The sequence below is a fragment of the Stegostoma tigrinum genome, chromosome 2, assembly GCF_030684315.1.
Source record: "Stegostoma tigrinum isolate sSteTig4 chromosome 2, sSteTig4.hap1, whole genome shotgun sequence".
NCBI lineage: Eukaryota > Metazoa > Chordata > Chondrichthyes > Orectolobiformes > Stegostomatidae > Stegostoma > Stegostoma tigrinum.
In genome coordinates, this window is record NC_081355.1 from 28,775,652 (window position 1) to 28,792,078 (window position 16,427).

A 16,427-nucleotide genomic window follows, 5' to 3' on the forward strand; every position below is an offset into this window, starting at 1 on the left:
ACCAAAGCTTGGTAGAGAAGTTGGTCAGGGAGATAGGGAGTCACCTACTTCCTGAGGCCAGGCTGGGAGCCTGGTGCCTTTCTGTTAGGCCCAGCAGCTAGTCACCATTTTGTCGAAGCCAGGAGCCTGCTGTCTAGGCAGCCATCTGTTGGCACCAGGATGGGGTTTTGGAGAACAGAAGGAGGTTACAAGGTGTTGGGAAAGACACAGGGAGGCTACAGAGGAGGAATGGGAGGGAGTCGAAGGTCGCAAGGTGGGGACAGGGAGGACATCACTCCTTCCCTTCCCCCAGCCCCTATTTCTGGAATTGCCATCCCCTCCCTAGGCCTGATGAAGGGTTTCAGCCCAAAACATTGACATACCTGCTCCTCGGATGGCGTCTGACCTATTCACAATTTACAATATCCTTTTATTATCATGTGTGCTCTACTGTAGGATTACGTTGAGCATCTCTTACAATGTCTGTCCTCACATGGCGACATCTTAGGCACAAGTATCTAGGTACAATTCTTGGATACAGCAGTGGAATAAAAGTAGTTGCCTAATTGCAGAATTCAAAAGAAGTTAAAAATAGAAAAATATTAAGGGGTTAACATTACAGTATTCTGAGGTACGTTCTATGATAAGGATTAACCCCTCATGCTGGTCTCTGTCCAGACTAGCTGCCCATGTGCTGCTCTGGGGCTGCTTCACCGTGGTGCCCCAGGATCACTGCCCACGCACTCACTGCTCAAGGTGTTCTGCCTGCAGGGCCCAGAGCACAAGGCCACGCTGCCCGTGCTGGTTCCATTGTGGGACTCGGCCTCGTGCTCTCTCTCTCATCCCCCGCAGGACTCGGCCCCATGCTCTCTCTCTCTCACATCCCCTGTGGGACTTGACCCCATGCTCTCCCTCTCTCTCTCTCTGTCCACCGCGGGACTCGGCCCCGTGCTCGCTCTCCCCCATCCCCCGCGGGACTCAGCCCGTGCTCTCTCCACAACTACATGGGTGGATGGGTGTGTAGGGAAAACAACAGAGGAGGAAAGAAAATAAAAGGAGGGAAAAATGATATAAAGGGACTGGTGAGCAGAGGAGCTCCGGAGTGTCCTACTCTGCTCCCATCTTTTAGCCTTCTGTGCTTTTCCAGTTAGTGCTATTGTCAGTTGTTATATTTGAAATTAAGATTGATGTTCATAATGCAGTCACATGGGTAGTAATTGCTTTGAGGTGGGGGTGGAGGAGTATCGTGCCACGTATCCATCCACCAACATCCTTTACTTCCCATCACTGAGCCATTTCCAGGAACAAATCAGCACGGATTCCTTAATTCCAAAGGCTTCAAGACTTTTTTAAAAAAGCCTTCCGTGAGTCACTTTGCTAAAACCATTGTGAAAATCTATAGAAACAATGTCAAAAATACTTTGATCAACATTATCGTATCAAATGATTTAAGTCAAGCCACTCATACATACATGATTTGCCTGCAACAAATATGTGCTGACTTTCCTTGTTAAGCCTGTATTTTTCTAAGCTACGGTTCATTTTGGCCATAATATTTATACTTAATAACTTTCCTGAGCAGTGTTTGGTGAGCTAGTCTGGAGTTTTTTGATGTATCCCTCTTGAGTAATGGTACAAGATTAGAATCCTTTCATTCCTCAAAGTCCTAGTTATATTCAATGAGAATTGAAAGATGTAGTAAAAGCATCTATTATTTCTACTCTGATTCTTCAGAAAACCAAGGATTCACACCATTAGACCAGATGAAATGCTTCGGTACAACATCTCTAATACTATACTGTCTGACATTTTTCTCTTCTTGACAGCCACCGTGCATTTTCCACTTCCTTTGTAACAACAAATACAAAGCATTAACTTAATGCTTTAGCTATGTCCTCTCCATCTGTATGAAAATTTCCCATTGTTACATACAATAGGTCCAACACTTAGCTAAACGCCTACAATTTAAAATGTTTGCTTTTCATTTAAGATTGCCTACTTTTCTTTGAAAAATCGTGGCAGAAGCAGCTGTGTTTGGGCTCTTGTCGAGATGACAGCACTCATGTTGATGCTGTCCTTCATCATTACTGTGGGAGCCAATTCAGTGCTCAAGTCTTTAAATTAGGACTTGAACCCACCAAACTTCTTATTCAGTAAGGAAAAGTCAGAATTAACGTTTTGGGTCTGGTGACCCTTTCTCAATGTCTGATTTTTCCTCCACAGATGCTGCCAGGCCTGCTGAGCTTTTCCAGCAACTTCTGTTTTTGTACCTGGTTTACAGCGCCTGCAGTTCCTACGATTTTTATTTCTTATTCAGTAGAATCTCCATCAGAGTCAAGCCACCACTTGCAGAATCGCAATGTCGATGTAAACTCACAGCATCCGGAATTAAATTCATGTTTGTTAGTCCCAGGGCAATGTTCCTTAGAGCACTGATTAATAATAAATCATCCTACTGCTACAGTAGTATGTACAGAATTATAATCTATCGGGGTTTTATATAACTGACCCATTAGTAGCTACAACATACACATTGTGTGCAATTTGCAGTATATTTCAGGGAAATTGGATCCTAAGAAATAAAATATAATAGAATCATGGTATCCCTGCAGTGCAGGAAGAAGCCATTTGGCCAATAGAGTCTGCATTGTCCTTCCAAAGAGTATCTCACCTAGACCCACATCCCATCCCATAACAAGACCTGGGGCTTTTACCATGGATAACCCACATAACGTGCACATCCCTGGACACTATGGGATTTTTTTTCTTAAGCCAATCTACCTCACCTGCACATCTTTGGACTGTGGGAAGAAACCCACACAGACACAGACAGAAAGTGCAAACCCCACACAGTTGCCAGAGGCTGGAATTGAACCCGGGTCCCTGGAGCTGTGAGGCAGCAGTGCTAACCGGAGAGTCACTCTCATGCACATTAACATCATCATTAACAAAGGCTTCAACAATGTAACAGTAATGATATACAGGTTGATGTGTTGTACTCACAGGAGTTATAATAGCTGCTACTCCTATTGGCTGCTTCAGAATTAGGATCCTACGGTCAGGGAAAGAAGTAGGAACAACATCTCCATACACTCGACGAGCTTCTTCTGAAAACCACTCCAGGAATGATGCAGCATACAATGTTTCACCTAAGGCTTCCTTCAGGGGTTTACCCTAGAGAGAATAATTTGCCAAGTGTTAGAATTATTATGGAAAGAATGGAGAAACAACTGTAAAGCATTCTCATTTATACTGGAGAACACAGAGCACATAGCCTTGGCCATATTCATATGGAAGAAGACTTTTGCTTAGATTGAAAGCAATAAATCTAACCAATATGCAGCATTATAATATTTGAATCCTGAACCAGTTTAAGACAAAGATAAATAAGTCAATACCATATTAAGAATGATACATCAAAACTTCTCTGACATTGTGCTCCATAACAAATGCAAAAAATATTTGGGTGGTCCTTTTTATTATCAATGCAAAGTAATTTGGACTTAATACAAATGAAAAACTGGCAGTATGAACCCACATTCAGGGATAATCTTGAGAAAGGTACAGGGTCATCTGGGTGTGGTTAATCTCTGGTGGAGACTGCAGTGTTCTGATCAGACACCACATGGAGTTCAAATCCACCGGGACCCCGTATACTGTGTAACTTCACCTAACCACAACTGACCCTCCCCTCGAGGTGCAGTTCAAGTCAAACTATAGCCAATTAGCATAGGTGCGTTTTTTTTCCGGTAATGTGCACATACTCTCACAGTCCTTTTTCATATTATTGCTGTCAGTTGTTTTCTTTATTCAGGGCATACGAGTATCAGCATTTATTGCCTATCCCCAAGTGTTCTGGAGAAGCTAATGGTATACCAGTTCCTTGAACCTCTGTAGTTCCTGTGGTGCAGGTACACCCACTGCTCATAGATAGGGAATTCTGAGCCAGCAATCCTGGGATATGTCTTGGAGGAGCAGGTGCATTGCTGGTTTTCCCTGCTGCGATCGTTCTGTGGTAGAGTCCACAGGTTTAAAAGGAACTGAGAGCTGCCTTTGTGAATTGCTGTATTGTATTTTGGGAGAAGGAAGCAACCTAAGAGGTGGTGGGGGAAGCGATGGTGAGTAAAGATGACCAGATAAGAGACAGAAGATGATGGCAGCCACAAGGAGTGGGACAGAAGATAGAGGTCACATAATAGGATGGTGTTAATATGTAGATTGTTAGGAGGTGGGGTGAGATGAGATGATAAGGCTGCAAGGTGTGGACTTGGGGAGAAAGGGGGAATGAAAATGGAGTGCAACGAGACATGGGTGAGAAATGCAGGTTGCAAGGGAAGGCGGAGGCTGCGTGTGGTGGTGAGGGTGTGGGGATGAAGTGGAGGCTATGAGAAATGGGCACAGCAGGCGGAAGACAGAAATGTAAAGAGTGTAGGATATAGGTGCAAGATTGAGATTGGAAGAGGTGCGGAGAAATGGAAGCCTCAAGAAGCGTTGGAAGTGAGAGAGGAGATGGAGACAGCATGATGGTGGGTTGGGGGTACAGGGCCGAAGAGAAGACAAGACTAGGGGGGGGTCAGGCTGCAAAGGAGAGGAAACCGCTTTGAAACCTGCCAACAAGGGGATATTCAGCTTACTCTGAGCTGAGAAGCCTTTAAATCACTCGGTAATGAATTTCTCATTAAACAATTAAATAAAATGTGGAACCTCCAGCTTAAAAGTTGCACAAGGAAAAAAATGTAGTGGATGCCATTGTTATAAACATAGTCAAAAATTTTGGACTGTACTCTGAGAAGCAGTAAAAAGGGTAGAAACGGCCTGAGTAAACGTTCCAGCTTTTGAGAGAGGTTGAAAATGCATCAGTTGTGGTCTTGTCAGCCTGTGCTTGGTCCATTGTGCTTAGGGCGATGGCAGTTTGTAGAAGTGCATCAATCATTTTGAAAAATTTTTGTTTCTAATTGAAGTCTTAGGTCAATTAAAATACCATGGTGTCAGAAAATTAAAGCTTTCCCTGCGTGTTGTGGCTTGGAGTTTAATGAGGGTTGATAATTGGGGATATTGACTAATTCTTCAAATTCTGATTTTTTTTGCAAATCTAAATACTCCTTTTGGCAACAAAAATACAGAACCTATTGTTATTACCTGACTGTATCACCTAATAAATGAGTTCAAGAAGGCAGCTCACCAATGTACAGCAATTAGGATAGGCTGCAAAGATTAACCTTGTCAGTAACGCTCACATTCCTTGAATTAATAAAACAAAAAAGATGAGTGGCATCTATGCTGTGTGAACTGGAGGCTAAATCAGCTCACTGATTCTAACATAAAAGGGCTGCAAATTATACTGCGCTTCTAAGCTGCAAACTGAAGCTCACTAGTACATTCCAATCTGTAGAGTGCCAGGAAAAAAATAAAAATTACACTGAAATGGGTGAATATAAAACTTGTCTTTCCTTAATAACAGTTAAACTTTAAAAAGAGAACGAGAGTACAACCTCACTCAAATGTTAAGGGTGGTTAGCAATTATATCTTATGCCCAGAAGTAACACACTGCAAACATTTTAGTCATAAATTAAATAACTTTGAAAAATGCTTTTCCACCAGCCTTTTTTTAAAAAAACGTGCGGTTCTATATACAAGCCTCGGTCCCCTACAGTTTGCCTACTGACATAACAGGTTGACAGAGGATGCCATATCCCTAACCCTGTACTCATTCCTGGAACACCCGAACAACAAAGACACCTACGTCAGACTCCTGCTTGTTGACTACAGCTCTGCCCTCAACACCATTATCCCCTCGGGACTGATCTCAAAGCTCCATGACCTTGATCTTGGCTCTGCCCTCTGCAACTGGATCCTCAGCTTTCTGACCCACAGACTGCAATCAGTGAAGGTAGGTGACTACCTTCTCCATAATAACACTCAACACTGCAGCACACCCCACCCCCAACAAGGATACGTCCTCAGCCCCCTACTGTAGTCCCTGTACACCTACACCTATGTTGCCGAATTCCAAACGCCACCTGCAAGTTCAATGACGACACCACCTTACTAGGACAGATATCTAACAACGACGAATCGAAATACAGAGGGAAAATAGAGGGCTTGATGATGTAGAACAACCTCTCTCTCAACATTGGCAAGACTAAAGAACTGGTTATTGATTTCAGAAAGAAAGGAGGAGAACACATACTCCACCTACATCAATGGAACTGAGGTCCAGAGGGTGGACTGCGTCAAGGTCCTTGGAGTGACAATAACCAACAACCTGTCCTGGACATCCCCACATAGATGTGATGGTCAAGCCAGCACAGCAAGCCCTTCCTCATGTAGCTAAGATGCACCATTGAAGGTATGCTGTCCAGGCAATGGCCTGGAATGGCAACTGATCTGGCCAGGACCGTAAGAAACTACAGAAGGTGGTGTGCACAGCCCAGACCATCACAGAAGCCAACCTTCCATCCATGGATAATAAAATGTGAGGCTGGATGAACACAGCAGGCCAAGCAGCATCTCAGGAGCACAAAAGCTGACGTTTCGGGCCTAGACCCTTCATCAGAGAGGGGGATGGGGGGAGGGAACTGGAATAAATAGGGAGAGAGGGGGAGGCGGACCGAAGATGGAGAGTAAAGAAGATAGGTGGAGAGGGTGTAGGTGGGGAGGTAGGGAGGGGATAGGTCAGTCCAGGGAAGACGGACAGGTCAAGGAGGTGGGATGAGGTTAGTAGGTAGATGGGGGTGCGGCTTGGGGTGGGAGGAAGGGATGGGTGAGAGGAAGAACCGGTTAGGGAGGCAGAGACAGGTTGGATTGGTTTTGGGATGCAGTGGGTTGGGGGGAAGAGCTGGGCTGGTTGTGTGGTGCAGTGGGGGGAGGGGATGAACTGGGCTGGTTTAGGGATGCAGTGGGGGAAGGGGAGATTTTGAAACTGGTGAAGTCCACATTGATACCATATGGCTGCAGGGTTCCCAGGCGGAATATGAGTTGCTGTTCCTGCAACCTTCGGGTGGCATCATTGTGGCAGTGCAGGAGGCCCATGATGGACATGTCATCAAGAGAATGGGAGGGGGAGTGGAAATGGTTCGCGACTGGGAGGTGCAGTTGTTTGTTGCGAACTGAGCGGAGGTGTTCTGCAAAGCGGTCCCCAAGCCTCCGCTTGGTTTCCCCAATGTAGAGAAAGCCGCACCGGGTACAGTGGATGCAGTATACCACATTGGCAGATGTGCAGGTGAACCTCTGCTTAATGTGGAATGTCATCTTGGGGCCTGGGATGGGGGTGAGGGAGGAGGTGTGGGGACAAGTGTAGCATTTCCTGCGGTTGCAGGGGAAGGTGCCGGGTGTGGTGGGGTTGGAGGGCAGTGTGGAGCGAACAAGGGAGTCACGGAGAGAGTGGTCTCTCCGGAAAGCAGACAGGGGTGGGGATGGAAAAATGTCTTGGGTGGTGGGGTCGGATTGTAAATGGCGGAAGTGTCGGAGGATAATGTGTTGTATCCGGAGGTTGGTAGGGTGGTGTGTGAGAACGAGGGGGATCCTCTTGGGGCGGTTGTGGCGGGGGCGGGGTGTGAGGGATGTGTCGCGGGAAATGCGGGAGACGCGGTCAAGGGCGTTCTCAATCACCGTGGGGGGGAAGTTGCGGTCCTTAAAGAACTTGGACATCTGGGATGTGCGGGAGTGGAATGTCTTATCGTGGGAGCAGATGTGGCGGAGGCGGAGGAATTGGGAATAGGGGATGGAATTTTTGCAGGAGGGTGGGTGGGAGGAGGTGTATTCTAGGTAGCTGTGGGAGTCGGTGGGCTTGAAATGGACATCAGTTACAAGCTGGTTGCCCGAGATGGAGACTGAGAGGTCCAGGAAGGTGAGGGATGTTCTGGAGATGGCCCAGGTGAACTGAAGGTTGGGGTGGAAGGTGTTGGTGAAGTGGATGAACTGTTCGAGCTCCTCTGGGGAGCAAGAGGCGGCGCCGATACAGTCATCAATGTACCGGAGGAAGAGGTGGGGTTTGGGGCCTGTGTAGGTGCGGAAGATGGACTGTTCCACGTAACCTACAAAGAGGCAGGCATAGCTGGGGCCCATGCGGGTGCCCATGGCCACCCCCTTTTATTATCTTGGAATCTCCAGCATCTGCAGTTCCCATTATCTCTTCCATCCATGGACTCTACTTACACGAGTCGCTGGCACAGAAAGGCGGCCAACATCATCAAAGACCCATTGCACCCCGGTAATGGTCTCTTACAACCTCCTCTGTCAGGCAGAAGATACACAAGCCTGAACACACACCAGCAGGTTCAGGAACAGCTTCTTCACACCCAGTATTAGTCTGATGAATGGACTCTCTAGCCTCAAGTAATGCTGATCTTGCTAACGTGATCTCGCCTTGCTCTCGCGCTGTGCAATGTAACCTATATGCCTCTGTCTAAGTCTTTTTGAACTGAACATCCTTGCTTAATATGATCTGCCTGTACTGGTTGTAAACAAAGCTTTTCACTGTACTTCAGTACTCATGACAATTACTAATTGTGGACCTCTTAAACTTTATGATTTAACTTTGTATAAATCTCAGGGAACGTATGAAGCTCTTTCTTAAACAGAATTCCAATTTCAATTTTATAGCAAGCACAAAGCTCTGAATGCTTTCCACCTGTGGGCTATGTAAATCTTCAATTACTGAGGCACTGTCGAAAGAAGGCAAATGGAAAACGTTTTTGAGTTTCTATTATTTGTCATTAAAAAGAAATAAACAATCAGGGATTTTGAAAAGAAACAAAGCTTCTTTGAGGTGACAGAATTGAACATTATGCTTGCAGGAGCGAGTATTAGGACGAGTAGTTTAGGAGGTTCTGATCACTTGTCATCTACCGAGAAGGAAGTCAGTGGGAGTAAGTGGCAAATAGTTATAAGCAACATAAATGACAGCAAAGCATGGCAGCTGGCAAGGCAAAGATAGCACACACTGGAACCAGCAACAACCATTTCCAACCAATAATGTGTCTACTGCTTTGCAGCCAATGTCAGCCAGATCACGACCGATTCTTCCTAATTGGTGGCCAGCATTTCAACCACTCCAGTTTTACTGCTTTTACTTCTAGGATACAGGTTTTCACAATCTTTATGAATATTGTACCCTCATATTAACATAGTTTGAATATTTTTAGTGTTTCCATTCATCCTTTTCATCTTTACTGTTAGAAAAATAGATATTACTTTTCCAGATTAATTCTGTTTGATAAAGTTTAGCAAAGGATTTAAACAACAGTGAGGAGCATATCAAAGGCCAATATATTTTCAGTTAGTTAGATATTGATGTCTTACTCACATTTTCTGCAGTAATTAGTCTCGCAAGCTCATCTTTGTTTTTCAGCATTAAATCGTACCATTTTCTTAATAAATTGCTTCGCTCCTGAAAGCATAAAATCAAAAATGACACATTGAAAAACAGACCAAATTAAAATATACCTTGGAACAAGTGGTTACGAGCTCTGGCTCCGAAGGTCTACACTCCGAGCGCTTGGAGTAGTTGGGGGATGGGACGGTGGTGTGTGGTAGTTGAAACCGAGGGGGGTGGGGGCGCAGGTATAGGGAGTTGAGACACAGGGATGAGTTGTTGGGTAATTGGAACTGGCGGGGGTTGCAGTTGGGAACTGGCTGAGATGTGGAAACTAAAGTGGAGAAAATTCAACAGTTAATATCTGATCTCGGAGTCAGGATCTCGGCATAACTAGAAATGTTAATCTTGAAGCTGATGACTCCCACGTCCCTATCCACTGTGACCTTTACCTTGCCCCACATCTTCCTGCCCCACCACCACAACTTGCCCCACTCACCCTCTACTCACCTTCTCTCCCCTGCACCACTCGCCCTCCATCCACATTATCTCCCCTGCCCCTTTCACCCCCCCTCCCTCCATCCCTCTCACCCTCCCCTTCAACACCTTCCCTCCCACCCGCTACCTCTACCTTCCCCTTGATCCCTTCCCTCCCACCTCCCCGCCTTTCCCCCTTGCTCCCTTCCCTCCTCACCAGCTCTCCCCTTCCCTCCCAGCCACCCCATTCCCTTCCCAACCTCCCTCCCACACCAGACCTCTCCACTTTCTCTTTCCCTTTCCCTCTTCCCTCCCTCCCTCTAACCGCCCCTTCCCTCCCAATCCCACCCCCCACCCCCACTCCCACCTCTCCCCTTCCCCCTTCCCTGTTCCCTCCCCCCTTCCCCTACCCCCCCCACCTCGCCCCTTCCCCTTCCCCCCTACCCCCACCTCTCTCCTTCCCCTTCCCTCCCACCCCCACCGCTCCCGTTCACCCCCACCCCCACCGCTCCCCTTCCCCTTTCCCCCTTCCCTCCCCCTCCCACCCCCACTTCCCCTTCCCCCTTCCTTCCCTCCCTCCCTCCCTTTCCCCCTTCCCACCCCCAACTCCCCTTTCCCCTTCCCTCCCTCCCCTTCCCCTTTCCGCCTTCCCTCTCTCCCACACCCACCTCCCCTTCCCCTTTCCCCCTTCCCTCCCTCCCACGCCCCTCCCCCTTTCCCCCTTCCCACCCCCAACTCCCCTACCCTTTTCCACCTTCCCCGCCTCCATCCCCGTTCCCCCTTCCCTCCCTCCCCTTCCCCTCTTCCCTCCCTCCGTCCTCTTTCCCCCTTGCCCCTTTCCTTCCCTCCTTCCCTCACCCCGTCTCCCTTTCCCCCTTCCCTCCTCCTCACCCTCTCAACGTCCCCTTGCCCCCTCCCTCCTTCTCAGTCCCTCAACTTCCCATTCCCTCTCCCCCTACCCCCATCCCTCGGCCCTTCCCTTCCCAACCCCCTCCCCTTGGCCACTCCACCGGTGCCCCTCCCACCTCTCCCCTTGCCCCTTTCCCCCTCACCTTTGTCCCGCCATCAGCTTGACTCCTTCTCCCTCATCCTGCCCCGCCTCACCTTAACCCCCATTACCTCGCCCCGTCATCCTTCCCCCTTGCTCCTTCACCTTCCAACCCCTTTTGCCCCTCACCTTCACCCCTTTTTGGCCCCTTACTCTTCCTCACCTTGTCCACTCATCTTCCCCCCTTTGACCCCTCACCTTCCATCCCCCACACCCCCTAACCTTCCGCCCATGTCACCTTCCCCACCGTGTCCCCTGACCTAGCCCTACCTTCTCCGACTTGCTCCCTCACCTTCCACCCTGGCCCTTCAACTTCCAACCCCCACAACCTCTTACCTTCCCCCCCTCGCCTTTTCCCCACTTTCCCCCTCACCTTCCCACCCACCCTTCACCTTCCCCACTGACCCCTCACCTTCCCCTGCCTGCCCTCTCACCTCCTCCCCCTTGCTGTTCCCCCACTGCCCCCTCACATCCCCCCGACTCGCCTTCCCCCCCCATTGCCCCCTCACGTACCCCACTCGCCTCCCCCCCTTGCCCCTTCACGTCCCCACCACTCGGCTTTCCCCCCACTGCCCCCTCATGTCCCCCCACACTCGCCATTCCCCCCATTGCCCCCTCACTCGCCTCCCTCCCCATTGCCCCCTCATATTCCCCCCATTCGCCTTCCCCCCATTGCCCCTTCACGTCCCCCCCACTCACCTTCCCCCCCATTGCCCCCATCACGTTCCCCCCCCCACTCACTTCCCCCCCATTGCCCCCTCACATCCCCCCCACTCACCTTTCCCCCCAATGTCCCCTCACATCCCCCCCGACTCGCCTTTCCCCCCATTGTCCCCTCACATCCCCCCCACTCGCCTTTCCCCCCACTGCCCCCTCACAACCCCCCACTCGCCTTTCCCCCCATTGCCCCCTCACATCCCCCCCACTCGCCTTTCCCATTGTCCCCTCACATCCCCCCACTCGCCTTTCCCCCACTGCCCCCTCACATCCCCCCGACTCGCCTCCTCCCCCCATTGCCCCCTCACGTACCCCACTCGCCTCCCCCCCTTGCCCCTTCACGTCCCCACCACTCGGCTTTCCCCCCACTGCCCCCTCATGTCCCCCCACACTCGCCATTCCCCCCATTGCCCCCTCACTCGCCTCCCTCCCCATTGCCCCCTCACATCCCCCCCACTCGCCTTTCCCATTGTCCCCTCACATCCCCACACTCGCCTTTCCCCCATTGCCCCCTCACATCCCCCCCCTCGCCTTCCCCACCTTGCCCCGTCACGTCCCACCCCGACTCACCTTTTCCCCCCTTGCCCCCCACACCTTTCCCCCTTGCCACCCACCTTCCCCCCAACCCCCAGCTTCCCCCCTCATCCCCCCCACCGTCCTCCCTACCTGCCCCCCATTGCCCCCTCACATCCGCCCACTCGCCTTTCCCCCCACTGTCCCCTCACATCCCCCCCATTGTCCCCTCACGTCCCCCCCACTCACCTTCCCCCCTCACATCCCCCCACTCGCCTTTCCCCCTTACCCCCCCACCTTCCCCCCCCACATCCCCCCACTCGCCTTTCCCCCCTTACCCCCCCACCTTCACCCCCTCACCCCCCAGCTTACCCCCCTCACATCCCCCCAACTCGCCTTCCCCCCACTGCCCCCCCCACCTTCCTGCCTCACCTTTCCCCCTTGCGTTCCACCTTCCCCCCTCACCCCTCCAAATTCCCCCCTCGCCTTTCCCCCCTTTCCTCCCCACCTTCCCCCCATTGCCCCCTCACGTTCCCCTACTCGCCATTCCCCCCACTGCCCCCTCACATCCCCCCACTCGCCTTTCCCCCCTTACCCCCCCACCTTCCCCCCCTTCACGTCACCCCACTCGCCTTTCCCCTCTTACCCCCCCACCTTCACCCCCTCACCCCCCAGCTTACCCCCCTCACATCCCCCCAACTCGCCTTCCCCCCCACTGCCCCCCCACCTTCCTGCCTCGCCTTTCCCCCTTGCGTTCCACCTTCCCCCCTCACCCCTCCAAATTCCCCCGCCTTTCCTCCCCACCTTCCCCCCATTGCCCCCTCACGTTCCCCTACTCGCCATTCCCCCCACTGCCCCCACACGTCCCCCCTACTCTCCTATCCCCCCATTGCCCCCCTACAGCTTTCTCCCCATTGTCCACTCTCGCAACCCCCCACTCGCTTTTCCCCCCTTGCCCCCCCAACTTCCCCCCTTGCCTTTCCCCCCCTTTCACCCCATCTTCCCCCATTGGCCCCTCACATCCCCCCCACTCGCCTTTCCCCCCATTGCCCCGTCACATCCCACCCCGACTCACCATTTCCCCCCTTGCCCCCCACACCTTTCCCCCTTGCCACCCACCTTTCCCCCCAACCCCCAGCTTCCCCCCTACCGTCCTCCCTACCTGCCCCCTATTGCCCCCTCACATCCGCCCACTCGCCTTTCCCCCCATTGTCCCCTCACGTCCCCACCACTCACCTTCCCCCCCATTGCCCCCTCACATCCCCCCACTCGCCTTTCCCCCCTTACCCCCCCACCTTCACCCCCTCACCCCCCAGCTTACCCCCCTCACATCCCCCCAACACGCCTTCCCCCCACTGCCCCCCCACCTTCACCCCCTCACCCCTCAGCTTACCCCCCTCACATCCCCCCAACTCGCCTTCCCCCCACTGCCCCCCCCACCTTCACCCCCTCACCCCCCAGCTTACCCCCCTCACATCCCCCCAACTCGCCTTCCCCCCCCACTGCCCCCCCCACCTTCCTGCCACGCCTTTCCCCCTTGCGTTCCACCTTCCCCCCTCACCCCTCCAAATTCCCCCCTTGCCTTTCCCCCCTTTCACCCCACCTTCCCCCATTGGCCCCTCACGCCCCCCCCACTCGCCTATCCCTCCATTGCCCCCTCACGTCCCCCCCAACACACCTTTCCCCCTCTTGCCCACTCACATCCCCCCCTCGCCTTTACCTCTCTTGCCTCCTCACGTCCCCCCATGCCCCTCCCCTTCCCCCCTCGCCTTCCCCCCCCGCCCCTCACCTTCCCCCTTGCCCCCACCGTCCCCCATTCGCCTTTCCCCCCCTCACCTTCCCCCACCTGCCTTTCCCCCCTCACCTTCCCCTTTGCCCCCCACCTTCCCCCCCTCACACCCCACCTTCCCCCACTCGCCTTTCCCCCCTTGCCCGCTCACCTACCCCTGCTTGCCCCCTCAATTCCCCCCCTTGCCCCCTCACCTTTGCCCCCTCACATTCCCGCCCCACCTTTCCCACCTTAACCCCCTCAACTACCCCCATTTGTCATTCACATTCCCCCACTTGCCCCTCACCTTCCACTCCTCGCGCTTTCACCTTCTGCCCTGCCCTTTCACCTAACCCCTCACCTTGTCACCTTCCCCCCTTGCCCCTTCGCTTTGCCCCTCACGTTCCCCCCCTGGCCCCTCGCCTTTCTCCCCTCACCTTCCCCCTTGCCCACTTCCTCTCTCCTTGTCACCCCTCACCTTATCCCATTCCTCACCTCACCTTCTCCCATCACTTTGCCTCCTTCATCCCTCGCCTTGACCCTTCTCCCCGCCTTGTCCCCCCTCACGTTGCCCCCTATGCCCCTCAGCTTGCGGCCCCTCACATTGCCCCGTTTCCCCCCCACCCAGCCCCCTCATTCTGACCCTTCACCCCCTCACCCTGCCCCCTACCTCAACTTGCCACCCACTCACCTCGACCCACATCCCTCCCTCAACTTGCCCCTCTCCCCCCCCTCACCTTGCTGGCTGCCCCCCTCCCCTTTCTCCCCCCCTCACCTTGATGGTTGCCCCCCCTCCCCTTTCTCGACCCCTCAACTTGCTGGTTGCCCCTCCCTCCCCTTGGTGGTTGCCCACCCCTCCCCTTTCTCCCCCCCTCCCCTTGCTGCTTGCCCACCCTCCCCTCTCCCCCACCCCTCACCTTGCTGGTTACCCCCCCTCCCCTTTCTCCCCCCTCACCTTGCTGGTTGCCCCCTCCCCTTTCTCCCCCCTCACCTTGCTGGGTGCCCCCCCCTCCCCTTTCTCCCCCTTCACCTTTGTTGGTTGCCCCCGTCTCCACCCTCCCCTCTCTCCATGCTGGTTGCCCCCCTCAACACCTCCTTCCCCTTGCTGTCTGCCCCCGCCTGTCCTTGCAGGTTGCCGCCCTCTCCCCCACCCCTCACCTTTGCTGGTTGCCCCGCCTCTCTCCCCCCCCCCCCCTCACCTTGCTGGTTGCCCCCCTCACCTTGCTGGTTGCCCCGCCTCTCTCCCATCCCTCACCTTTGCTGGTTGCGCCCCCTCTCCCCCCCTCACCTTTGCTGGTTGCCCCCCCTCTAACCCCCCCCTCACCTTTGCTGGTTGCCCCCCTCTCTCCCCCCTCACCTTTGCTGGTTGCCCCCCCTCACCTTTGCTGGTTGCCACCCCTCACCTTTGCTGGTTGCCCCCTCTCTCCCCCCCTCACCTTTTGGTTGCCCCCTCTCTCCCATCCCTCACCTTTGCTGGTTGCCCCCCTCACCTTTGCTGGTTGCCCCCCCTCTAACCCCCTCTCACCTTGCTGGTTGCCCCCCTCTCTCCCCCCTCACTTTGCTGGTTGCCCCCCTCACCTTGCTGGTTGCCCCGCCTCTCTCCCACCCCTCACCTTTTGGTTGCCCCCTCTCTCCCATCCCTCACCTTTGCTGGTTGCGCCCCCTCTCCCCCCCTCACCTTTGCTGGTTGCCCCCCCTCTAACCCCCTCTCACCTTGCTGGTTGCCCCCCTCTCTCCCCCCTCACCTTTGCTGGTTGCCCCCCCTCTAAACCCCCCTCACCTTTGCTGGTTGCCCCCCCTCACCTTTGCTGGTTGCCCCCTCTCTCCCCCCCTCACCTTTTGGTTGCCCCCTCTCTCCCATCCCTCACCTTTGCTGGTTGCGCCCTCTCTCCCCCCCTCACCTTTGCTGGTTGCCCCCCCTCACCTTTGCTGGTTGCCACCCCCCTCTCCCATCCCTCACCTTTGCTGGTTGCCCCCCCTCACCTTTGCTGGTTGCCCCCCTCTCTCGCCCACCCCTCACCTTTGCTGGCTGCCCCCCTCTATCCCCCCCCCCTCGCCTTTGCTGGTTGCCCCCCTCTCTCCCCCCCCTCACCTTTGCTGGTTGCCCCCCTCTCCCCCCCCTCACCTTTGCTGGTTGCCCCCCTCTCCCCCCCTCACCTTTGCTGGTTGCCCCCCTCTCCCCCCCCTCACCTTTGCTGGTTGCCCCCCTCTCCCCCCCTCACCTTTGCTGGTTGCCCCCCTCTCTCCCACCCCTCACCTTTTGGTTGCCCCCTCTCCCCCCCCCTCACCTTTGCTGGTTGCCCCCCTCTCTCCCACCCCTCACCTTTTGGTTGCCCCCTCTCCCCCCCCCTCACCTTTGCTGGTTGCCCCCCTCTCTCCCACCCCTCACCTTTTGGTTGCCCCCTCTCCCCCCCCCTCACCTTTGCTGGTTGCCCCCCTCTCCCCCCCTCACCTTTGCTGGTTGCCCCCCTCTCCCCCCCCTCACCTTTGCTGGTTGCCCCCCTCTCTCCCACCCCTCACCTTTTGGTTGCCCCCCCTCTCCCTCCCCTCACCTTTTGGTTGCCCCCCCTCTCCCTCCCCTCACCTTTGCTGGTTGCCTCCCTCTCTC

The 16,427-nt window shown here is 53.9% G+C and overlaps 1 protein-coding gene across 1 annotated transcript in view; it reads right to left on the minus strand.

Annotated features, from left to right (window-relative positions):
• The window catches only part of aldh5a1 (aldehyde dehydrogenase 5 family, member A1 (succinate-semialdehyde dehydrogenase)), a 34,438-nt gene that overhangs the window by 15,798 nt on the left and 2,213 nt on the right, over nucleotides 1-16,427 (minus strand). The window contains exons 2-3 of the mRNA XM_059653049.1: nucleotides 9,288-9,371; nucleotides 2,983-3,153 (exon numbers count right to left, since the gene is read on the minus strand). Of these exons, the coding sequence (XP_059509032.1) occupies nucleotides 2,983-3,153; nucleotides 9,288-9,371 (255 nt within the window). The remainder of the gene's footprint in view (nucleotides 1-2,982; nucleotides 3,154-9,287; nucleotides 9,372-16,427) is intronic.